We start from the raw sequence: 25,456 nt of genomic DNA, 5'->3' as shown, positions 1-25,456 counted from the left end.
CGCAAAAAGAAAGGAGTACTTGTGGCACCTTAGAGACTAACAAATTTATTAGAGCATAAGCTTTCGTGAGCTACAGCTCACTTCATCGGATGCATTTGGTGGAAAAACATTTTGAAGTGAGCTGTAAGCTCACGAAAGCTTATGCTCTAATAAATTGTTAGTCTCTAAGGTGCCACAAGTACTCCTTTTCTTTCCTCCAAAGGTACCAAATGGTTTTCTACTCAGAGCTGCTGTGCCCCGGCCCCTTTTATGGGGCTGTTTGAGTAGGAGGACACGCACTGCACAAATGGGAGAGTGGGGACAAAGTCTTACTGATTAATTTATTTTATTTGAAAAGGGTTTTCTGATCAGTCCACCCTTAACTTTTTATTTTATTTTATTTGTTTCAGGGAGGGGGAACAGTGAATCTAATCAGTTGAAAATGTTAATGTATTTTTGCCAACATTATTTGTCCAAGCAATTCATATGCAATAGCGTAACTGGACTCTTTTCTAAGTTAACACACATCATCTGCTTACTTATGATTAACAGATGTATTTCTGAAATATCATAACAAGTTCCTATGGTAATTATAGAATAACTGTTTTAGAGGAAAAATGGTAGTCAGTACTGTACTGAACCAGGCTCACCTATATCTAAAATTCTAATTACCTACATCCGATCAGCAGAGGAGAACCCAACCCTGTAAGTAGAGGACCAATTTATATGCCTCTTCATGAAGAGAGAATTGACAAATCGTAAAAAAGATTTGGGCATTGTGTAGAGCTGAAGATGAGATCCCAGTTCAAGTGCTGTTGCCAAAAAGGCTATGTGGTCCATAAGTCGATAACGGGAATCTCAAGTAGGAGTAGGGAGCTAGAGGTTATTTATACCTCGTATTTGACGCTGTTGTATGTTGACTGCTGCTGGAATAATGGTGTTCAGTTCTGGTGTCAACAATTCAAGGACATTGAGAAATAGGAGAGGGTTCAGAGAAGAGGTACAGGAATGATTAAAGGATTCGAAGACATGCCATACAGCAGTGCTCTTCACTCTTTTTGAAGTGGTGGCAGCGGTGAAAGTAAGGCGGTATGGGCCGGTACGGCGTACCGGTAAAAGGTGGCCGCCAGTACCGGTCCCTACTGCCTTACCGCTTTTGCGCCCCCTCTCGGCGGCCCTGCTAGGTCCCTAGTGGCAGGGTCCTGACGGGGAGCACAAAAGGGGCAGCAATGTTGAAGTGCTGTTTTATGATCCCTGCCCCTTTTGGGGCCCCCCCCGCAAGGCTGCCAATGGGGGGGAGGTGAGCAAAAAGAGCAGCTGCCCTGGGGCCAGCGATTTAAAAGGGCTCAGACTGCTGCTGCTGCGGCAGCAGAGGCCAAAGCCCTGGGCCCTTTACATTACCGCTGGAGCCCCGGGTGGCACGGGCCAAGCAGCGTGAAGGGTTGGCTGGGGGACATTGACCCTCAGCCTCGCCCCTTCCAGGGGGGCTGGAGCTGGCCCCCGTACCGGTAAGTTTTAAATTTTACTTTCGCCCCTGAGTGGGGGCCACTTTAGCAAAAAAAAAAAAAAAAAAAAAAAAAAAAAAACCAACCTTCAGTGTAAGAGCCACATTAAGTATTATATTAACACATTGCTTACTACTCCTTAATGATGTAATATTACAGAGCCACTCATATAACTAAAACAGTCTACTTGTACAATAAAATGATACTCCTTTTATAAAATAATAACCAGGAAAATGTATGGATTAAAAAGGCACCTATGCAGTAAACTTTTTAAGAGCAGAATAATGCAAAACTACTTGAAAACTGGATGACGAAAGTGTGCCTGTTCCTTCTCGACTTTGTTCATGCAGAATTTGTAATCTGTCATCGCAATCCCATAAGGCAGTCCAAATGTCTGTTGTCATTTGTTCCTCTTTTTCTTTTCAGGCCCGCTGCTGGCGGTGAGAGCTCGAGGGTGGAACTGGGGATGAGGGGGTTTGGAGTGTGTGGGGGCTCAAGGCTGGGTCAGAGGTTGGGATGCGGTGGGGCCAGGGGAGGGGTTCACGGTGCAGGAGGGGGCTCAGGGCTGGGAGCAGAGGGTTGGGATGCAGGGTGAGGGCTGCAGGGTTGGGCCGGGGATGAGGGGTTCAGGGTGCAGGAGGGGGGCCCAGGACTGGGCAGAGGGTTGGGATGTGGAGAAGGAGTGAGGGGGTTTGATGTGGTGTGGGGCTCTGGGGTGGGGCCAGGTGATAAGGATTTGGGGTGCAGGCAGGCTGCTCCAGGGCTTGGGGCCAGAGGACTCCCCCCAGCCGTCTCCCTACTGGTAGCAGCTAGCTCCAGGGAAGGGACCTTTCTCTCTCCCCTGCCTGCTGGTAGGCAGGCAGCATGAAGCTCTGGGGGAAGGGCCTCTCTCCCCCCTTCGGCAGCAGGGAGCTCTGGGGGCTGAGGGAGAGGCCCACAGCAGCCATGCAAGCCCCAACTTGCTCCTCTCCCCAGTTCCAGCTCACCCCCTCCCTCTCTCCTCTCCAGGTCCCTGCTGTATGGCCCTTTAGAGCTGCCATGTGGTTATTTATAGCCTGCTGTGCAGCCACGCAGCTTAGAGGAAACTTAGCGAGCCGCACTTAGGGTCGATGGGAACTACCACTGGCTCACAGGCCTTGAATGAAGAACACTGCCTTATAGTGGTAGACTCAAGATGCTCAGTCTATTTAGTTTAACAAGAGGAGGTTAAGGGATGACTTGATTACAGTCTATAAGGTGCCTGCTTGGGAGCAAATATTTGATAATGGGCTCTTCAGTCTAGCAGAGAAAGGTACAACATGATCCAATGGCTAGGAGTTGAAGCTGGACAATTCAGACTGGAAATGAGGTGTACATTTTTTATGTTGAGGGTAATTAATCATTGAAACAGTTAATCAAGGTCATGATTAATTCTCCATCACTGACAATTTTAAATCAAGATTGGATCTTGGTTTCTTTTTTTTTCTTTTCTTTTTTTTTTAAGAAAGAAAAAGGCATGCTCTAATTCAAAAAGAATTATTTTGGGAAAATTCCATGGCCTGTATTATGCAGGAAGTCAGAGTAAATGATCCCAGTGGTCCCTTTTGGCCTTGGAATCTATGTATCTGTGACTTGTAAGGCCAGTTCATTTTAAGCAGAAATTCAAAGAGTAGAATTGAGCTCTCAACTTGTTACTGAAACCAGGCTTTGTCTCTCAATAGCATTTATCCTGCAGCGTTACTTTTTTTGTTTGGGAGGAAAAAAACACATTTTAAATTTTATAAAAGAACAATAGAGAAAATTAAAAGCTTGACACAAAGAGTCAGCACTTCTAAATTTGGGCCAAGTAGTATCAGAGAAAGTGGGCTAAGAATGCTTGGGGGTGAACAATAAGCATCGCTGCAGGTGTATTAATTTTTTAATTATATGAACTCTTGAATTTCACATCCTATCGACCAGAATTGATATTACATATAATCAGTGACTTAGTCTTACTATTACATCATAGAACTTACAATAACAGCTTTTTGTAGCTTTTTTTTAAAAAAAAAATCATTGTTTGAACTAGATTAAAACTACAGAGATTAAATCTTATTTTCAAAGTAATTCAGAAGTCATAGGTACAGATTTATCTGTACTGTATATTTGCTCTATATCTATTGCCCACCTTACAATATACCTTAGACTAATATAACATCTTCATTAGGGACTTGCTGTGACGGTGCTCAGCGCTTTAAAAATCCAGCAGGCGTTCAAGGGGGAGGGGAGCGACTCAGTACCTCAGAGGGTTTAGTCTTTGTTCAATTAGATTAGAAAATCAGCATAACTTTATTTAAAAAAAAAAAAGAATAACATATCACAAAATGTATTTGGTTCTTTTGCAAAGCATTTTGTCTAGTTATAATATTTTGTAGTATATGTTGTTAAAGTAGTGGAAGGTATAATACAGCTCTCATTGCAGCTCTCAGCTACTAAATCTTTACAGTAAAATAGGAAGAGACTGTGTGATATTGAGGAAGTGTTGATATTGAGGGTCCTGTTGTATACTTGACATAAACTGTTAGGTTGCATTATTTATATTTTAAGAAAATATCAAATACTTACCTACTATTGGGCAAATCTGTTACAACTATTTGGACCTTTATAGGAAAAGGCCTTTTTCCCAACATTCTTTTCTCTCTTTGGACATTTGAGCATCTCTGTATTAGAGGTTCTGAGTGCATAACCATATTCTTCATGGAGAAAAAAGTTGGTAAGATACTTGAACATTTTCCCAATCGTGCTTATCTGTTTGGTTCTATCTATCTGTTTACTGAGTCTATCTCTTCTTGTATGTGTTTGTTTGTTTTGTCTCTTACTATTTCCAGTGTTTTACATTAGAATGTATCTTCTGCTGTCCACATGCTTTATCTCCTTGTCATTAAGGAATACTCGAAAGGAGTGTAAATAAAATAACTTAAAAAAATTTACAAAAACTCCTCCCCCAGCAAGAATAAGTTTTTTAAAAAGCATTCTTATTTACCTATACAATTGCAATTTTTTTGTGAGGCAGTGTTAGACTCTAGAGATTTTCTCAAAAGAAAGGAGTACTTGTGGCACCTTAGAGACTAACAAATTTATTAGAGCATAGCTTTCGTGAGCTACAGCTCACTTCATCGGATGCATCCGATGTAGCTCACGAAAGCTTATGCTCTAATAATGTGTTAGTCTCTAAAGTGCCACAAGTACTCCTTTTCTTTTTGGCGAATACAGACTAGCACGGCTGCTACTCTGAAACTAGAGATTTTCTGTTTCAATGATTGACTTTGAAACTGTTTTAGTCTCAAGTTCTGATATCATTTATACCTGGTTTCACTTTGTTATAAAAGGGATACAGAGCATGCAATAGTTACAGTAATTCAGTAGTCTCTAATTCTAGAAAATACACAGTTGGATTTTTTTTTTTGAAACTTTGAAGTGGGATTGGATGACTCAGAGGATTTGATTATCAAGTATAGAATATTTCTCCTCTAGGTCGCAAGTTGAATTGTGTCCAAGGTTAGGAGTGACCAAGTCCTTTCCGTCTAATGGCTGGCATATAAATGTGTTGGTTCTTAGACTAGTTCCCAGTGAACAGGTAGCCACTTGCTATTTTAAAAAAAAAGATTTGACTTCTGATTTTCAGAAATAGATGGACTTCAGTGTGCACTTGCACACCAAGGAAAACTTTCCACTTTGCCTCTGGTAGTGAATTTTTGAAGCCCTTCTAACATTTCTGGGAACAATATGAACAAATTACCTATGTTCATTATCTAAAGGAGGTTAACCAATGAGAATCAGACACCTGCCTATGGATCTAGGAAGTAACCGATATAGGAAGACACACACATGCTACTGGTTTTGGCCTGTGACCAGAATAACCCTCCCCAGTGAAAGGTTTCAATCTCTAGTCATGTCAATAACAGTACATTCATTAAAAGAAGCAAACCATGCTATTTTTTCTCAGTGCTCATGTATAGTTACTTTTGCATATCCACAGGAGAATAACTGTAAGCAAAGCTCCCCTCTCCCCCCCCGAGACGGTTTAAAACAGTGGTCACCAACTGGTTGATCACGATTGACTGGTCAATCCTAGAGGATCTCCCAGTCAATTGCAATCTCCAGCGGCACAGCGGGGTTGCCGCTAAGATAGGCTCCCTGCCTTCCCCGACCACATCGCTCCCAGAAGCAGCCAGTGCGGCCCTGGGGGTGGAGAGGGAAGGGTCTGCCTGCAAGCACCGCCCCCGCAGCTCCTGTTGGCCGGGAACGGATAGCTGTGGCCAATGGGTGCTGCAGGGGCGGTGCTTTCAGAGAGGGGCAGTGTGCAAAGCCATGTGCCACACACACCACCCCCCACCCCGGGCCAAAGGGGCACGTTGGCCCCTTCCTGGAGCAGCCTGGGGCCAGGGTAGGCAGGGAGCCCATCTTAGCAGCAGCCATGCTGTGCCACCGACCAGGAGCCACCGGAGTAAGTGCTGCCCTCCAGGAGGCTGCACCGCAGCCCCCTCCCAGAGCCAGCACCCCTCACCATCTCCTGCACCCCAACCCTCTGCCCCAAACTCAGCCCAGAGCCCCCCTCACACTCCAAGCCCCTTGGCACCAGCCCAGATCTCGCACCCCATTCCAAACCCCTACCCCAGTCCAGTGAAAGTGAATGAGGGTGGGGGAGAGCAAGTGATGGGGGGGGGGCGGAGGATGGAGTGAGTGGGGCGGGGCTTCAGAGAAGGGACAGGGTAGATCCTGGGTTGCCCTTAAATTCAAAAAGTGATCTTTGGCATAAAAAGGTTGTAGATCACTCATTTAAAAGAAGCATTCACTTGTTTGTAAATCATTGCATTCCAAAGATCTTTTCCTGAAGATTACATGAAAGTGATAGTTGAATTGATGTGAACAGAGGTGACATGTAGTTAAAACCTACTATCTAGATGTGTTATATTAATCATTTTTGAATCATACCGTTTGCTAGGGTGTAAAATCCTACTGTATCGATGTACTTGAAAAATGTTTTGCAGTAGCTGTAAAATCCGGTCAGCTTAATTTTGTTTTGTCCAAAGACAATTGCCTGGAGCTAGTTATACAGCTTTTATAACTTCTTTCTGGGTTAGAAAAGCACATTTGAGTGTACTATATTCTAGGTCAAATAGGTATGCTAAAACAGCTGTGTCTGATGTTGGGTCCCACAAAAGATGTAGGCTTGTCATGTGTTTTAAAGTAAAGATGCTGTACAAAGTTGCTAGTAGCGTAATAATTCACATTTTTGGTTGCACTAATTAATGGAAATACAGGCCATACTGACTATCTGACTGAAGCCCCAGGAATCTCTTATTTGCTGCTGGTGCCTAAGTGAAGATCTTCAATATGCAGCATTTGGAGAGAGAATGGAACATAAAGGTACTGTACCCTGATTTTTTGGGCAGTTTTGAGTAAATCCCACTGGTTAGTGTTTCTAATGATTTTTTGACTAGCTTTCTTTATACAAAGTAACGTTCTTGTTTAAATTCTAGAAAGAGAGAAAATAAGTAATTCAGCTATTGCTTTTTGATGACACAGTATGTTATACCTTGAAAATTAAAAGAAATGGTATTGTAAACCTGCTTTATGGGAAATCAACTGCTCCCCTACCCAACAATGAGTATATCAACCCAGGTCACTCACTGCCATAGGTAAAACAGTGGGAATGGCTTTAGGTAGGAAAACAGAAGTAATCCATGAGGTGTTTCCTCAGAATTCTGTCATCAGGTTTTCTCCCTTCTACCAAAAGAAGCAAGATGTTGGCTCACAGACCCAATATCTGCATGGATCTAGGGATCTACTGGGGGCTTATGCCTCTGTGCTGCTGAATGGTCCCCTTAAGCTGTCCTCTGCTCCCTCTCAGAGCAGCTACAGTGGGTTTCAGAATGTGGAGAACACAGTGCAGAGAGAGTACTGCTTGAAACTTAATAGGCCTCATGGTCCTGACTTGATTCCTGATGCAACTGGAGGTACTAGGAAAAAGGGAGAAAAAATACATTCCCCTGCTGACATGCCTGTTTGAAGACTACACAATTTATTATCCAGTTTATAAATATCAGATCTGTCTTGGCATTTATCCACATACTTTTGTCCACTCACATAAAAGGAGTAAGTAGGTGTTTACACTGTTGGGTCACTTGATTCATTTCACATCTCTCAGTACAGAGGCAAGTAGCTACAATTTTGAAAATTGCACTTTCCTGTTATCCGTTAATTGCTGAGCATAAATAAATTTAGAGGCAAAGTTTGTTGTTTCAATCATGTAACATAAACATAGAACAGGCTGATAAATTGTATAGTCAATAGTTTGACCACACTTTGGTTTGTTATGAATATATTTAAGAGACTAAATAAACTATGCGAGTTAGGTTTATTGATATAAGCCATATAATCTAGTACTGAAAAAGGTGCTAAAAGATACCATTTTCTGGGAAGCCAATTTTGTGCAGCTTATTACATTCACCTTAGACAGAAGATATGCTTCCAAAGCTAAACCACCGAAAGCCATTTTTTCATATCTAAACTTTTTACAAGTGCAAGGTACTGTATATGTCATTTGAAACTGGCATTTAATCAATTAGCTTTCTACTTGTTTTTCTGGTACTATGGTTGTACCCCTCATCTCTTTGTTACGAAGCATACATTCGCAGGTACCAAAGGGGTGTGAAGGCACCTCCTAGGTCTGTACTAGGGTAGAACAATCAATGTCTTATCCTTTTCCTTTGGGACTTTCAGTATTGGTCTGCAAGAGTAACTTTCTTCCTGTGCTGTGGTAAAGCACTCATCTGTCCTGGTCTTGACAGCTTCCCTGTTTGCTTAAGCGCCAAAACTTACTTCAGTGAATGCAAGAGGTTATGGAATACTTAGCTTAAGTGAGCAGGGTTATATAAAAAGCATAGGCCAATTAAGGCTATATAATTATATTATATTACTGCTATTATATACTTTTATGTGCTTAATACGTACTGATATCTGTATGATGCGAATAATACATATTGGTAATGTGATGCACATATGCTATCGCAGAATGTATTAGGTAACAAATACAAATACATATCAAACTTCACACACGGGTTGGTACGTACATATCTGATACCTGTCAGGGTTCCTCCTCAATCTGAACTCTAGGGTACAGATATGGGGACCCGCCTGAAAGACCCCCTAAGCTTATTTCTACCAGCTTAGCTTAAAAAACGCCCAAGGCTCAAATTCTCCCTTGTACATTGGGTTTAAGTAACGCTGCCACCACCAAGTGATTTAACAAAGAACCAGGGAAAAGGACCACGTGGAGTTTCTCTTCCCCCAGCAATCCGCCCAAACCCTTACACCCCCTTTCCATGGGAGGCTTGAGAATAATATCCTAACCAATTGGTTACAGAATTATCAAAGATCCAAACCCCTGGGTCTTGGAACAATGGAAAAATCTGTCAGGTTCTTAAAAGAAGGATTTTATTTATTTAAAAAAAAAAAGGTAAAAATCTTCTCTGTAAAATCAGGATGGAAAATACTTTACAGGGTATTCAGATGCAAAACCTTAAAGTTGCAGAAAAAAGGAATAAACCTCCTCCTTAGCACAGGGAAAATTCACAAGAAAAACAAAAGATAAACTAATCCGGCTTGCCTGGCTTATCTACACTGGTTGCAATATTGGAGACTTGAATTGGGATGGGTTAGAGAAGATGGATTTCTGTCTGACCCCTCTCAGTCTCAAGAGAGAACCCCCACACACAACAAAGAGGACAAACAAAACCTTCCCCCGTCCCAAGATTTGAAAGTATCTTCTTTCCGCATTGGTCCTGTGGTCAGTGCCAACCAGGCTATTTGAGCTTCTTAACCCCTTACAGTAAGGAGGAATTCTAGGCTACCCTTAGCTGTCTGTTTATGACATACCCAAAGGAAATTGAAGGACTTCTAGCCAATTTTTAACAATGTAGATTTTTTTCTCACTCACTTGGTTTGGATCTGAATCCTCACTTTTGCGTAGTACTGTATAGTATTCCATTATTTTTACTTCAGATGTTTTGCTTGTCTTTCTCTGTTTATTTTATATATGACTGTATTTTAATTCTTCATAAATGATCTTTCTGATTTTCATTATAAAGGTTTTGAAATTGTCAAGTAGGAGAGTTTTCAAATCCAGGACCTGGACATGAGAAATCTGTACAACATTGCCAGTTTACATCTGATGGACAGACCCTTATTTCAAGCTCCGATGATTCAACTATACAGGTGTGGAAAATGTTTTAAACTAACATTGGAGCATTCAAAGCTACTAAAGAAAAAGTAGGTTTACACTACAGATAGTGCAGATTCAATAAACTCCATGCATTTTCTATATTGACCATTAAAACAACAAGGAGTCTGGTGGCACCTTAAAGACTGACAGATTTATTTGAGCATAAGTTTTCGTGAGTAAAAACCCCACTTCTTCAGATGCATGGAGTGAAAATTACAGATGCAGACATAAATATACTGATACATGAAGTGAAGGGAGTTACCTCACTAATGTTATATATGCCATCACGTGCCAGCAGTGCCCCTCTGCCATGTACATTGGCCAAACCAGAAAGTCCCTACGTAAAAGAATAAATGGACACACATCGGACATCTGGAATGGTATCCTACAAAAGTCGGTAGGAGAACACTGCAGTCTTTCTGGACATTCTAGAACAGATTTGAAAGTAGCTATACTTGAACAAAAAAACTTCAAAAACAGACTTCAAAGAGAAACAGCAGAACTAAAATTCATTTGCAAAGTTAACACCATTAATTTGGGCTTGAATAGGGACTGGGAGTGGCTGGCTCATTACAAAGCAGCTTTTGCTCTCCTGGAATTGACACCTCCTCATCTATTATTGGGAGTGGACTACATCCGCTTTGATTGAATTGGCTCTGTCAACACTAGTTCTCCACTTATGAGGTAACTCCCTTCTCTTCATGTGTCAGTATATTTATGTCTGCATCTGTAATTTTCACTCCATGCATCTGAAGAAGTGGGGTTTTTACCCACAAAAGCTTATGCTCAAATAAATCTGTCAGTCTTTAAGGTGCCACCAGACTCCTTGTTGTTTTTGTGGATACAGACTAACGTGGCTACCCCCTGATATATTGACCATTGTTAGTCTCATGGTCCATTTGGTTGGAGGGCCATCACTATTGAGCAATGTGGACTGACAAGGACATATCTGTTAGCTAGGTCAGTCCTCTTGTTTACCTCTCCTAATCCCACCATTGAAACTTGCTGACTGTCTTTCTAATGGCATCATTCACAACTTCTCTACACTCACAACTTCTCTACACTTGTGTTCATAGAACCACAGATACAACATAATTTGTCTGATTTCTGGATTAGGGACTAACCAAGTTCAATAGCTCTGATGGGTTATAATTTAAAGTTACAAAATCGGAAGTACTTATTTGTAACAAATAAATCTCCACTGACGTTCAGAATTGGGTCTTTGATATCAATGGATATGTAGAGAGTAAAGCATTTCAGACTAGTGCAGAACTGGTAGGTGTTTCATTTTTAAAAAATTGTAGAGAATGGGGGCAGCAAATTGCTTCTTTTAAGTAATTAATTGTGCATGCTTATCTTGTTGGACAGAAACAAATGAACCAAGTCAGAAAAAGGAGCACTTCCTTGATGGCCTACAAAGGACCAAATGTTTAGTAAAATCTAAAGTAGTGTGGTGACCATTGTGTGTTTAGAACTTTTCTATTTGTGTTAACATAATGATGAATTACACCATTTGGTGAAATTTAGGTCATAGTTGCAAAGAAATATGGATTCTCAAAATAGACAGTTCAACCATTTAGTAATTTTTAAGAATTTTGGGACTGACTTCTGTGAGCTTTGGCCCTGATTGTGCCTTTATGGTAGCTAACTTAAAAATGTGGAGATGCACACTTGCACATGGGAGGCTAGGATTGAGCTTGAAGTCTGATTCTTTTTTTTTTTTGTATTTTTCTTTTTTGCACCCACGTGGAGGTAAGAATTACTGAGTAAAGGAAAATGTTATTAATTCCTTTATTTACCTTGTCTGACAAGTTGTTTTTTGTTCTAGGATTCCCTCTAGTGGCTAATGTAGCACTAAATTTTCTGGATTTTCAACCACATACTTTTCTTGGCTATTGCTGACCTTTTTCTTCGGTGCAGAAAAGCTATAGGTTTAAAATTATTAAAAAAAAAACTTAAGCTGTTTAATAATTTCTGTAGATGAAGTGACATTCTTTGAATGTTTAATGCACAGTTGCTGAAATTAAAAAGAAAAAACTATACAAACTTTTAAAACAAAAGGTGACATTTGATTAAAAATGTATTTTAATTGTATAATAAATCTGAGTAAAATTGTTTTACTGTAAAATAAATCTGAGTTAAAGTGTGGAAAGTTATTGATTGAAATAATCAAGGTTTTTAGGCTCCAAATTTGAGTTTGCAGGGGAAGTTTTCAAACTCACTAATGGTAGCTAGTTATTGCAAGTCACATTATACAAATTTTATTGGGGAGGCTTTTTCCCTTTTCAGACTTTTCTCAAGAGTTACTTCATTCACATGAACTTTCTACCAGCTGACCATTATAATACGCTTTTGTGATTGGCTCACATTAGTGCTTACCCAAGGTGAGTTGTAACAAAGCCAGGTATCTTCGATAGTTTACTTGGAATGGAAGACAATGGATATTTTCTGCTGAAAAAAACAAGTTAATCGTTGTTAAATTATATTTGCAATGTGGAGGAAGAACCCATTGTTTGTTTTAAAAGCTTACAAATTCTATGTTATAAGCAGGTATGGAATTGGCAGTCAGAAGAATATATATTTTTAAAAGGTCACAAGGAAGCAGTGAAGAATTTTAAGCTTTTGGAAAATTCAAGACTTCTTTCCTGGTCATTTGATGGAACAGTTAAGGTAAATATTTTACAATATCTTTGTATCGACAAATTACAGAAGGTGCATTGTGTTTTTAATTGGTAGCAAAAAACCTATAAAATTGTATATTTAATTTTCAAAGAATGAAACTTAGGCCTGGTCTATGCCAAGGTTTTTATCTAGAAGTGGAAACTATGTGAGCTAACGAAAACTTATGCTCAAATAAATTTGTTAGTCTCTAAAGTGCCTCAAGTACTCCTTTTCTTTTTGTGAATATAGACTAACACGGCTGCTACTCTGAAATATACGATATAGCGGCATGCTCCAGTGCAAGCCCCTTTTGTAGATGTGGTGCATCAGTATAAAATGTGATTTATTTACTTATTTATTTTCCTTTCCCATCAGAGTAGCTATACTGGATGCTAAAAATCCCAATGTAAACAAGGATTAAAAGTAGGCACAACTGCTATATTTAGGAAATGCAAAGGTTTTAGAGTCAGTCCAGTAGGAAAATATGGCAATAAAAAAAACTTAACTGAATAGTTTGATTATAGATTGCTTTCTCTGCTGTTCGTTAATTCTGCATTACATTGCATTATGTAATTTAGCAATAAAAGTATAAACTGCAACATTTTTAAAAGCTCATTTACATTTTCATTGTATTTCTAATTATTCACCTTATTACTCCTTATTACACCCTTCCTATTTTGTATATCAGTAAAGAGCCACAAACCTTTATTATATTTGGATGTTCTTGATGTATTTAATCCAATGTGTGTTGTTGTTTTAGAACTGTTTTATAGATACTGAATTGATGGAAAAACTGCAAAAGTAGTCTGTACATTTTAAATTTTAGTAATATTTTATAGGTGTGGAATATTTGTACTGGAGAAATAGAAGATGATTTTGTTTGCCATGAAGATGCTGTTCTTTCTTGTGCTCTTTCACATGATGCCACCAAGTTTTCATCTACCTCTGCTGACAAAACTGCCAAGGTTAGTAAACGTAATGTTGACAAATCTGCACAATGAGGTAAGTATATCCTGGAATTTGTGCTTAAGACCAACTTCATTAGGAAGCTAACAAACACTCCCAATATCTCTAAGCATTTCAAAATATCATATTATATATGTGTCATGTGACCATCTGTTAGTTTGTCTGTATGCTTGCTTGCTTGCTTGCTTGCGAGGTAAGAGTATGATCTGTTTTGTGGTCTGTTTGCTGAGCCAAGTGTCCAGCTAGGCTAGGCTGAGAGTTTACTAATGAGTCTACTGTCCTTTGATTTCCCCAACCCCATAAAGTGCCTTGACAAGGGGACAGAGCTAACTCAGAGAAAATATATTCTTCTTTGAATGCTTGCTCATGTCGATTACATTCTAGGTGTGAGTATGCCCACATGCACAATTGTCGGAGACTTTTGCCTTAGCGGTATCCGTAAGATCGGCTGTGGCGCTTTCTTGAGTGCCATGCTCATGCGTTGGTATATCAGGCGCCGCCAGTCCTACGCCCTCTCGGTTCCTTCTTACCGGTGGTTGGTTGGCGCATCTCTTTCCCTTGCTTCGCAAGTGGTCAAAGGTTTTTTCCCCTACTCCTTGAACCTTGGGTTCCAGCTGTAAATAGTTCGTTTTATAGTAGATTAATTAGTAAGTAGCTGTTAAGTACTATAGTTAGTCAATTAGGGTCCCGGCGCTGGTCTCCGGATTTTAAGCCCTGCTCTGACTACAACAGGCCTATTTCTATTAGTGACCCACATGGTAGCTGTTTGAAGTGCCTGGGGGAATCCCAAATTGAAGAGAAGTAAGAGCTTTCTGTAAGAACTTTGTCCCGGGACACAGAAAGAACGTGACATTCGCTTAAGGGCCCTCCTCATGGAGGCCGCTCTTTGCCCAGCCTCAGAGCCAGCCTGGCCGGACGCAACTCCCAGCACTTTGGCCTTTGTGTGTAGTACACCCCTGGCACTGGGCTCTTCCTGGTACCGATCCCCTTTGCCGGTGCCCAAGAAGAAGACTAAGAAGAGGGATCAAGCACCGAGCAAGTTGGAGCATTGGGCAAAGGACCCTGCTTGGGCCGCCTGCCCACACCGAGGCTGAAAGGGGGCACACCCCCAAGGGGACCTACTACCTCCCTAAGGGATCTGCCACCGACTCCGGGGAGCAGTAGAGGACCCAGTCTGATGGTTCCACTCCCAAGAATAAGGAGGCCAAGAGACTGGACCTTTTTTGGAAGAAAAATTTATTCTATGGCCAGTCTCCAGTTCCAGGTCGCGAACCACCAGTCTCTTTTAGGGCATTATCATTTCAACCAGTGGGACTCCCTCCACAAGTTTATGGACTCCATGCCCAAGGAGATGGCGCAAGAGTTCGGGGCTCTTGTGGAGGAAGGTACCACAGCAGCTCGGTGCTCCATCCAGATGGCCAGGGATGCATCCTATTTAGTGACCAGGGTGGTCACCTTGGTGGTGGTCATTCCTGATAGCTCGTGGCTTCAACCTCCGGCCTGTCCCAGAAGATGCAGTCCTCCATACAAGATCTTCCATTAGATGGAGTCAGGCTGTTCTCCGATCAGACGGACGCGAGGCTGCACGGTCTGAAGGACGCTTGGGCCACCCTCCACTCCCTGGGGATGCATATGCTTCAGTTTGCCATTCCAACCACCCCCACTGCCAAGGTCTTGGCAGCCTCGGCAGGGCTTTATGAGGAGAAGGGACAGTGGGTTCGGTTGCCACTGCCTTTCCTCCTCCTGCTCACCTGTACAACCTGGCCGGGTGAAACATGGTGCGGGCCAGAAGCAGGCATTCTGAGGGTGTGCTTGAGAGCAACACCCAGTCACCTCCCCGGATCTACCCCATCTTTTCCTCAGCCATCTCCATCATCCCCTAGTTAACTACTGAGGATCAGGAATGTTTGGCCTGAGTTCAGTAGGTCCTACTAGGGAGTAGAAAGCTTTCCACTAGAGTGACCTACCTGGCCACCTGGAAATGATTCACATGCTGGGCCTTGGCCCAAGACGTTAGGCCTAAGCAGGCCTTGCTGCAGCTGATGCTAGACTACCTTATTTGTCTCAAGCTCCAAGGTTTGTCCCTTTCATCAGTTAAGGTCCACTTGGCTGCTGTATCAGCCTTTCACCCTCTGTTCCAGGGCAGATCAGTCTTGGCTCATAGCATGATGGTCCAGGTCTTAAAAAGTTCTGGAGTGGCTCCACTCTTGAATCCGGGACCCAGTCCCTCTGTGGGACTTGAATCTGGTGCTTGTACGGCTCGTGAAAGCTCCCTTTGAGCCCTTGGCATCCTGTTCCCTTCTTCTGCTCTCCTAGAAGATGTCATTCCTGATGGCGATAACTTCTGCCTGAAAGGTCTCCATGATTAGGGCGCCTACATCGGGGCTGCCCTATACAGTGTTCTTCAAGGACAGAGTCTAGTTGCAGCCGCATCTGGCTTTCCTGCCCAAGATGGTTTTGCAATTTCACATAAGCCAGGACATATTCTTGTCTGTCTTCTGCCCAAAGTCTCGTAAGTCTGAGGAGGAATGTAAGTTGCCCTCCCTGGATGTCAGGAGAGCACTAGCCTTCTACATCGAGAGGACCAAGCCATTACGCAAGTTGCCGCAGTTGTTCATCGCAGTGGCAAGTAGGATGAAAGGTCGTCCAATGTTCACCCAGAGAATTTCTTCTTGGGTCACAGCCTGCATCCGATTCTGCTACGATCAGGCAAAGGTGCTTCCACTGGCAATCGTAACCGCCCACTCAACCAGAGTACAAGCCTCGTTGGCAGCCTTCCTGGCCCATGTGCCAATCTCTGATATCTGCAGAGTCGCCATCTGGTTGTCTGTACATACATTCAAATCTCACTGTGCACTTACCCAGCAAGCCCGAAATGATACTGGTTTCGGTAGATGGGTATTACAAGCCTGTGAACACCGAGCCCACCTCCAGGGATACTGCTTGTGAGTCATCTAGAATGGAATCGACATGAGCAAGAACTCAAAGAAGAAAAAACAGTTACCTACCTTTTGTGACTGTTGTTAGAGATGTGTTGCTCATGTCCATTCCATTACCCGCCCTCCCACCCCTCTGTCAGAATTGCCCGCGAGAAGGAACTGAGAGGGGCATAGGGCCGGCAGCGCCTGATATACTGACGCATAAGCGTGCCGCTCAAGGTGGCGTCACAGCCAGCTCTACGGATACTGCTAAGGCAAAAGTCTCCACAGCTGTGCACATGGGCGCGGCATACATCTAGAATGGAATGGACATGAGTAACACATCTCGAAGAACAGTTACAAAAGGTATGTAACGATTTTATCCCAACTTTATGTATGAAACGATGGGGTCTAAATTAGCTCAAGAAAGATCTTTGAGTCATTGTGGATAGTTCTCTGAAAACATCTGTTCAATGTGCAGTGGCAGTTAGGAAGCTAACAGAACCATTAGGAAAGGAATAGATTAAAAAAAGAAAATATCATAATGCCACTATATAAATCTGTGTATGCCCACATTTTGAATACTGCGTGCAGTTCAAGTCACCCCATCTTAGAATTGGAAAAAGTGCTGAGAAGAGCAACAAAAATAATTAAGGGTATGGAACATCTTCAGTCTGAGGAGTGATTAAATAGACTAGGACTGTTCATTTTAGAAAAGAGCCAACTAATGGGAAATTATGGTAGAGGTCTATAAAAAAACATGGATGGTAAGAGAGATTGAATAGGGAAGTGTCATTTACTCCTTCACATAACACAAGAAATAGAGGTCATCTGATGAAATTAACAGGCAGCAGGTTTAAAACAATCAGAAGGAAGGATTACTTAATGTAACATACAGTCAACCTGTGGAACTTGTTGCCATGGTATGTTGTGAAGACCAAAAGTATAACTGCCTTAAAAAAAGAATTAGATAAGTTCATGGCAGCTAGGTCCAACGATGGCAATTAGCCAAGATGGTCAGGGATGCAACCCCATGCTCTGTGTCCCCCTAAACTTCTGACTGCCAGGAGCTGGGAGTAGATGATGGGATAATCACTTGAAATCGCCCTGCAGCATCTGGCACTGACCTCTGTCAGAGACAGGATACTGAGTTAGATGGACCATTGGTCTGACCCAGTATGGCCATTCTTATGTTTTTACTTTCTAAAGCTTTAGCGACCTCCCAGAATTTATCTTGGAGACAACTACACACACTCTTAAGGAGAACTGTTGACTTTAGTTCTCATAAGGTACACAGCCTATGCCCAGTATTTTGCATATGTGTATTGCTTTAGGATTTTTTAACTAAAGCATTAAGCAACTAACTACAAATATTTTACAAGACAAGATTTTTAAAAATAGCTAAGTATTTAGGTATCTCTCACATTTTCAAAAGTACTGAGCACCCAGCAACCCTCATTGACATCAAATCAGGTATGCTCCTAAAAATGGATTTGTGAATCTCAATTTAGGCTTTTCTTTTTGAAAATTGTTGACCTACTTTGTATTTTACCCCTTGTATGTCCAAGTGTTAACTAGCAGTCAGATCTTTATTGTCTGCAAGTCTGCTTTTAGACAATAACATTTATTTTGTGCAGTACCTGTAATTCAAATTTTTTTTTTTTCAAAAATTGTATTTCAGAATATGCAGTTCCTTCAAAATCAAAACACTTCATTTCACAAAGTCTGTTTTACTCCAATTTTTGTTTTGGAAGAAAACCCGAAAAACAAATTCCAACATGTCAGAATGTTTTGACTTTTCATTTTTAAATGACTTTTTGTTTAGAATTTTTTAAAATTGTGTATAATATATTTTTATATGGTCTAAACTAAATGTTCTTAATGATTCAAAATCATTTTTCAAAATCATTCAGAATTTTCCTTCCAGAGAATGTCAAAATTTTCCAGTTTTATTCCTGTTCAGAAAAAAGCCACATTCCAAAATTTCTAAATATTTTGAGAAATGGAACTTTATTTTTAAGTGTTATTTTACAAATAAATAAATCATTTAAGGTTCCCTTCAAGTTTCAAGGAAAATGTATAGACATCTTTATTAAAAGATCACCTCCTTTGAGATTACTTCTTATCAGCCCCTTGAGTGGGCTGCTTAATAAATGTTCCATTTTATTACACTCTAGAGCGTGCTTCCGAACTTTATAAAATTCTTATAAAAATATCTTCGTATTAATTCATGAAGTTCCTTTTCCTTAATAACTTCATGAACTTTCTGTCTTACAGGTTAGGAGCTTAAAATGTGTAATAATAAAAAAAAATTGTGCACACTTTTTTTCAAATATCTAACAAATAAATGCCTCTCAGATTTAATTAATCTGGGATTTATGTACTTTGAGTATTTTAATCCCTATGTTAACGCATGTGTTTCTGATTGGAGTGGACAGATAAAATTGTGTAAATTTTCCATGAAGTACCCTTTACCTTTACCTTTTTTTCTTAAACATTTCATTTTTAGATATGGAACTTTGAAAGTTCATCTGTTCTTCATGAGTTTAATGGTCACAAAGGCTGCGTGCGGTGCTGCACTTTCTCCTTCGATGATAAATTCTTGGCCACTGGAGATGACAATGGAGAAATAAGGGTACGTTTGGAGACATTTTATTAATACGTTGAGTCAAAACAACTCTAGGGGTACTTAGCTCAGTGAACTTGCCAGATATGAATTTGGGTAACTATATTTTGCATATCTAATTTCCCTATGCCATTTAGGGAACGTTGCAGGTCAGGAATGAATAGTGGATCCTTTGCTGTCAAGGTGGCAGCATTTTTTTTGTAGTGGGTGTACAACTGAGCTGAAGGTCATCTAGAAACTATAGGCTATTGAATTGCTTTAGAAAAATATCTACAAGATTAGACTGAATAGAGGGTAAAGACTATAAAAATACAAGAAAATAACATTCAGAATAGATGTGCATGTGTACCTCTGGATTTGATCACTTGTTTTTGCACTCTTTTTTTTTTTTTTTTTTTTTTTTTAGTCATGAATGTTCCTTGTGTGGTGGGACTCTGGATTGTCCATTTTGAGCACTCATGGTTTACAAATATACTTATGGATTGATAGGAAAGGATTCCCTTTTTAGGGATTCCTTGTGAGTATTTTGTTTTAAGATTGTTTTGCACAAAAAAAAAGAAAATGTAATGTAAGGTGGCTTAATGCCCATTCCTCGCTCCCTGAAAGCAGAAAATATATTTGTCATGTTGACTTTGTGGTTTTTTTATGGTGGTGTAGTGATGATGATGGTTATGGTGCTCTATAGATGGCTGGCATTCTTTACTAATTAGTCTCCCACGAGTCAGTTGTGAATTAAACCCTCTATATACCATAAAGGTGTAAGATAAGAGGAGTTATCTGAATTGCCCTCTCACTTTGCAACCAAATATAATGTTTGAAGTAAAGGTTGTATTTCTCTAGTACTAAAAAGAGGGAAAAAATGAATCCTATCGTCCTTGCAGCAATACTCTTTTTTTTATTTAATGCCATTAATAGATTGTATATATGATTAATTATGTCTCTCTTAGATTTGGGATGTCTCAAGAGGTGAATTACTTCATCTCTGCTCCCCTGTTACTGTAGATGAAGGAGAATCAACACATGGTGGCTGGGTAACAGACCTCTGTTTTTCTCCTGAGAGTGATATGCTGGTGTCATGTGGAGGATATCTTAAGGTAAGCCCCTCAAAATACTGTTTAAAGTACAGGATTGGAAGGTGACACCCTTGGTGTCCTGGTCATATTTGCTATTTTAGTTTTAAAAACTGTGTCCGTCCCCACAGCCCCCATTTCTGATTGCTTACAACTTTCTCAAATTTCTTTTGGGGTGACATTTTTTCATGCTTGGTTTCTGTCCAAAGGTGTTTTTTTGTTTGTTGTTTTTGTTGTTTAAAAAAAAAAAATTGAGTAAAATCATTTGTGTCTTTTGAGTTATTTGAATATAGATTGGTGGGAAGCTTTCCTATATATCTTAAATGTTGAACCAGTTATGATCTATAAACCACTGTATTGGCAAAGCCAGAGAAAATAGAATTGAATACTCAATTATGATGATCAATGGATTCATGAGCATTTCTAAATCTCTCTGATTTTGTATCTAGCATGGTAAAACAAATGTCTTGGTAACAGAACTATTTAATAGGCTAATCAATAGTTTCTTTTTTCTTAGAAGAAGAAAATAAAAATAACCCAAGAAGAAGTGACAAATCTTAAATTACCAGAACTATGATTAAGAGTAGAAATTGATGTTAGCAAAATACCCGTGCTAACAAATGTTCTTATATTAAGGCCATGGTCATTGCTGAACACCCTCAAATCTCCTCAATCTTGAGTGTTCAGTACCTCCAAAACATAAACTTCAGAAAGAGTTGTGTGCTCTGCACCTTGCAAAATCCTTATTTTGTAAGATTTGCATATCAAATACATGGTTGTTCACTTTTTCTTCATAAATACATAAGCGTTTACAAGGAGTTGGTGATGGTATGTGATCCTGGTCTCTAACTAGGTCTCCTACAGGCTATAATAGTAATGTGGCACTGCACTTTGAAAAAAGAAAAGGAGTACTTGTGGCACCTTAGAGACTAACAAATTTATTAGAGCATAAGCTTTCGTGAGCTACAGCTCACTTCATCGGATGCATTTGGTGGAAAAAACCAAATGCATCCGATGAAGTGAGCTGTAGCTCACGAAAGCTTATGCTCTAATAAATTTGTTAGTCTCTAAGGTGCCACAAGTACTCCTTTTCTTTTTGCGAATACAGACTAACACGGCTGCTACTCTGAAACCTGCACTTTGAAAGACGTACTGTAAAAATCCTCTGAAAGGATGTAAGTTAAAACAGGGAATTGAAATTTGTCATTGGAGGAGAAGCTTTTAATGGCTACATTTGTTTAATCCATTAGAGATTTACAGTAACTATCGTGGTTAGATTCATTGAGCCGTATCCTATTACCTGTTTTTTACACACAACTTCCAAAGACTTCAATGAGAGTTCCATGTGTGAAAAATGACGGGATATCACAGAAGCATAGAATTGTAGGGCTAGAAAGGACATTGTGTAGTCAAGTCCAGCCCCCTGCGCTGTGGCAGGGCCAAGTGAACCTAAACCATTCCTGACCAGATGTTTTGTCCAACTTGTTTTTAGAAGTTTCCAATGATGGGGATTCCATGATCTCCCTTGGAAGCCTACTCCAGAGTTTAAGTACCCTTTATAGTTAGAAAGTTTTTCCTAATACCTAATCTAAAATCTACCTTGCTGCAGATTAAACCCATTACTACTTTGTCCTGCCTTCAGTGGACATGGAGAACAGCTGATCACCATCCTCTTTATAACAGCCCTTAATATACTGGAAGACTGTTATCAGGTCCCCCCTCAGTTGTCTTCTCTCAAGACTAAACATGCCCAGTTTATTTTAACCTTTCCTCATAGGTCAGTTTTTCTAGACCTTTTATCATTTTTGTGGCAGACAAATTGAAAAGAGTGTAGAAGAGAGTATCTTTTCTAAATTGTGGTGCTCAGAATTGAACTCAGTGTCGAGTAGAGCTAGACAGTTACCTCCTATGTTTTACATACAACATTCCTGTTAATACACCCGAGAATCATATTTTTGCAGCTGCATCATTGATGACTCAGATTCAATTTGTGGTCCAAAATAACCTCCCAGATCCTTTTCAGCAATACTACTACCTAGACAATTATTCCCCATTTTGTAGTTGTGCATTTGATTGTTCCTTCCTAAGTGAAGTACTTTGCACTTGTCTTTATTGAATTTTATCTTGTTGAATTCAGGCCAATTCTCCAATTTGTGGAGGTCATTTTGAACTTTAAACTTGTCCTCCAAAGTGCTTTCAACTCCTCCCAGCTTGGTATCATCTGAAAATTTTATAAGCATGCTTTCCTACTCCATTATCCAAGTCATTAATGAAAATTACGTTGGGCCTTTTGTCTTTGCTAAGAATTCCAGAATCAGCTACATATTAGGGTTGGCAGCAGATGGAGGGCAAGGGCAGGGGAGGGAGTTGAAAACATTATTTTAAAGTAGTATTGAAACAGAACTGCACCCTAGGAATTGCCATGTTGGACCAGACCCTTGATCCATGTAATCCAGTGTTCTGTCTCTGACATTGGCTAATGCAAGAAACTTGTTTGTGAATAATTATGGAGTAAACTTCTCATGGGAAAGTTCTTCTTGATTCCTAGTATTCAGTAGTTAGTTTATGCCCTGGAAAACTTGAATTTATATACTTTTTAACAAATTTTCTATCTGGATAATGATCTCATTATCTTTTTAAATGTTTAATCCTTTTGTGACTCCAACTAAGCTCTTGGCCTTAATGATATCTTTTCACAGTAATTATGTTGTATAAAAATATCTCTTCAGTTTTGAATGTTGTTTTTCAGTTTCATTTGCTCCTATACTAAGAGAGGGGTAACAGGGGTATCTGACGTAATCATCCTTCTTCCATTTATTATTTTATATATGCCTTTATCATGTGTCTCTTGTAAATTAAACAGCCACAATCTCTTCAATATCTTCTCATCTGAACATCTTTTAGGCTTCTAACAATTTTTGTCTCTCTGAACCCCTTGTTTTATTTAAGATTGTTGACTCTTTCCTCATATGCAGAATGAAGGAAGAAAACTTAACAGGCAACTAGGCCCACCATGCTAAACCTATTTTTATAACCTCTTGTATTCTAATTTTGTTCCTACTAATTTAAAATGTTTCTCTTTTTATAGTGGTGGAATGTAACTACTGGAGAATCCTTACAAACATTCTACACAAATGGAACAAACCTCAAGTCAATATATGTGTCCCCTAATTTCAAAATATATGTGACCATTGATAACCTTGGTATTCTTTATGTGCTACAGATGCTGGAATAAATCCTTTGAGCATGGTGGATGTTAAAACTCATGCAACTGATAGAGTTTTGAGTTGGAAACAGAATTCCACTAATCTAGTTGACATTCATTAAACTATGAAGTGTTTTTCAGTATTGCATTCATTAAATGTTTGTATGTATAATATTTATTTAAATTTTTGCAAATGAGCATGCATTTAATCTTGTTTTTGATCAGCGTTATTATTGTTAATGGTTTGTCCTTAAATTTTGATCTGCATACTAAGTATGCACCTTATTACACTGTTGGTAAAATTATATTAAATTTTATTGAGATAGGGTGAGATAATTGTTAGCAGCAGAAGACATAATAGGAGTATAATACATGGAAATCCATAGTTTGTAGAAGACTGGTGGCAAATGTTTAAAGGTCATGAATGTGACTGTAAAATACCAAAAATTATAATCTTTTACTATGCATGTGTGACATTGTTTCAATGAATACAGAATGGAAAGAATTAATAACTTCGTTAGAATTTCATTTTTCAGTACAAACTTGGTACTATTTGAAGACTAAAAATATTTTAGAGAAGAATCAAGTAGCTCTCCCACTGGTATAGCCCCACTGTTTTATACTACTGTATTGAACCATCATGCTTTCCAGACTTGTGGAGATGAGATGCATTATAGAAGGGTAGTGAGTTTGGCTTACATAGGGAGAAGATAATTGCTGCAACTCTTTTTAGGCACACATTCAAAGGGCATTGGTAATTGCATTGGTGGAGATTGCGTATTCGTTTTCTTGTTGGAGGAAAGATATGATAGCCAGCTAAACTGAGAATGGAACTGGGTCAAGAGGCTTTTGTTCAAAAATACTGGTGTCTATTGTGTGGCTAAAAATATAGAAATTTTCCTTTTTGTTTAACTTTAGCTTTCAATTTTTTTTGTGTCATGCTGATGATGTGTACTATCCTGGTCAGGTGTGTTTACAGGGGATCCTCTACAGAGGAATCTTTTTTTCCCCCCCAAAGTGTGTGATTTTTTTTTTTAACATATTTGTTGATCCAGTAAAAGGTGTAATGTGTCTGATATTCTACACTAGCTGCCTTTTTTCTTAACTTAGATTTTGTGACTATTTAATTAAATAACAAACTATTTCTAATCAAACTTAAAGTAAACCTTGTTCTAGTAGGTTGATTCTGACTGTTAGTTAACTTATTCAGGCAGTAATAACTGTGATTTCCTTAACTTGCAATTAATAGCAAAACCCTTTTTAACGTCAGTATTTGGATGTTTAACATGATAAAGTGACTTTATCAATTCTCAATTTCAATAATTGTTCATCTTGTATTTCAGAATAAATTTTAAAATATCTGTTTTTTCTATGACAGCCAAACTTTTTCATTTCTTCATCTATATCTTCTGCAATTAGACTGTATTAAAGCAATATTGAATACGGGTAATGTAATGAAGTTATACAGTCAGACGTAAAAAAATGTAATTAAAAATAAATGTAAGAGAAGAGTGTGTGGGTTTTTTTTGGATATTGAATATGTATATGTAAAGTATTAAAAAAACAATCCGGGCTGCTTCAGCCTAATTAGTGACTAAATCTTGGAGCTCTTCAGTTTATACTTCATGGGAGCAGGGGGTTCAAGGATGGGGAAAAAATGCAAAGTTTGCTGAAATTCTTTTTCACGAGCAACATGCACAAGAGAGAAGCAGAATCAGGGGACAAATCTCTCCATGTGTGTTACCAATCTAAATTCACAAAATATAATTTCAAACTGCATAAGATAATGCTTTGCGAGTTAAGTAATAGTCAGCATTAAATAACAAAGATTGAAGGAATATAAAAAGGTAAGAGATGGGATTCTGGCCTCCTGTATGCCACTGCACCCCTGTGCTGGCCCCTCGCAAGTCATGCTGCAGCAAGTGGGAGCTGGAGCACTGAGCACCAAAGGAGATTCTGGGCTGTTCCAGACTACAGAGCAGCCCATAGACAGCGGCTATAAATTACAGTGGCCCCTTGCAGCTCTAATTTACACTTGAGACAATACTAGCAGCCCAGAATCCCAAGCATGCAAATTTGCCTTTAATCCACCTTCACCTTCCATGCTGCTCCTCATAAAGGCATAACACAAAAAGTCAGCCAGCATTTCAGATGTATTTGAAAGCAGCCAGCCAATTGGGTAATGAGCTACAGGAAGGATGTGTCAATGAGCTATAACAGAGAGGTACTCACATTAAAAGCAGTGAGATCATGGGTTGTGAGGACAGGAAAAAGCCTGGTG

At 39.6% G+C, this 25,456-nt stretch overlaps 1 protein-coding gene across 1 annotated transcript in view; it reads left to right on the top strand.

Annotated features, from left to right (window-relative positions):
* APAF1 (apoptotic peptidase activating factor 1) overlaps positions 1-24,684 on the top strand; it is an 87,286-nt gene extending 62,602 nt beyond the window's left edge. The window contains 9 exon segments of the mRNA XM_038387752.2: positions 6,747-6,804; positions 6,806-6,864; positions 9,586-9,637; positions 9,639-9,722; positions 12,280-12,399; positions 13,230-13,355; positions 18,784-18,909; positions 19,848-19,994; positions 23,059-24,684. Coding sequence (XP_038243680.2) covers positions 6,747-6,804; positions 6,806-6,864; positions 9,586-9,637; positions 9,639-9,722; positions 12,280-12,399; positions 13,230-13,355; positions 18,784-18,909; positions 19,848-19,994; positions 23,059-23,205 — 919 coding nt within the window. The 3' untranslated portion in view covers positions 23,206-24,684.
* The last annotated feature ends 772 nt before the right edge of the window (positions 24,685-25,456 follow it).

This window comes from Dermochelys coriacea, chromosome 1 (assembly GCF_009764565.3).
Source record: "Dermochelys coriacea isolate rDerCor1 chromosome 1, rDerCor1.pri.v4, whole genome shotgun sequence".
In the NCBI taxonomy this organism is placed as follows: Eukaryota; Metazoa; Chordata; order Testudines; family Dermochelyidae; genus Dermochelys; species Dermochelys coriacea.
The sequence above is the reverse complement of the archived record's forward strand: the minus strand, read 5'-3'. Positions and strand labels throughout refer to the sequence as shown.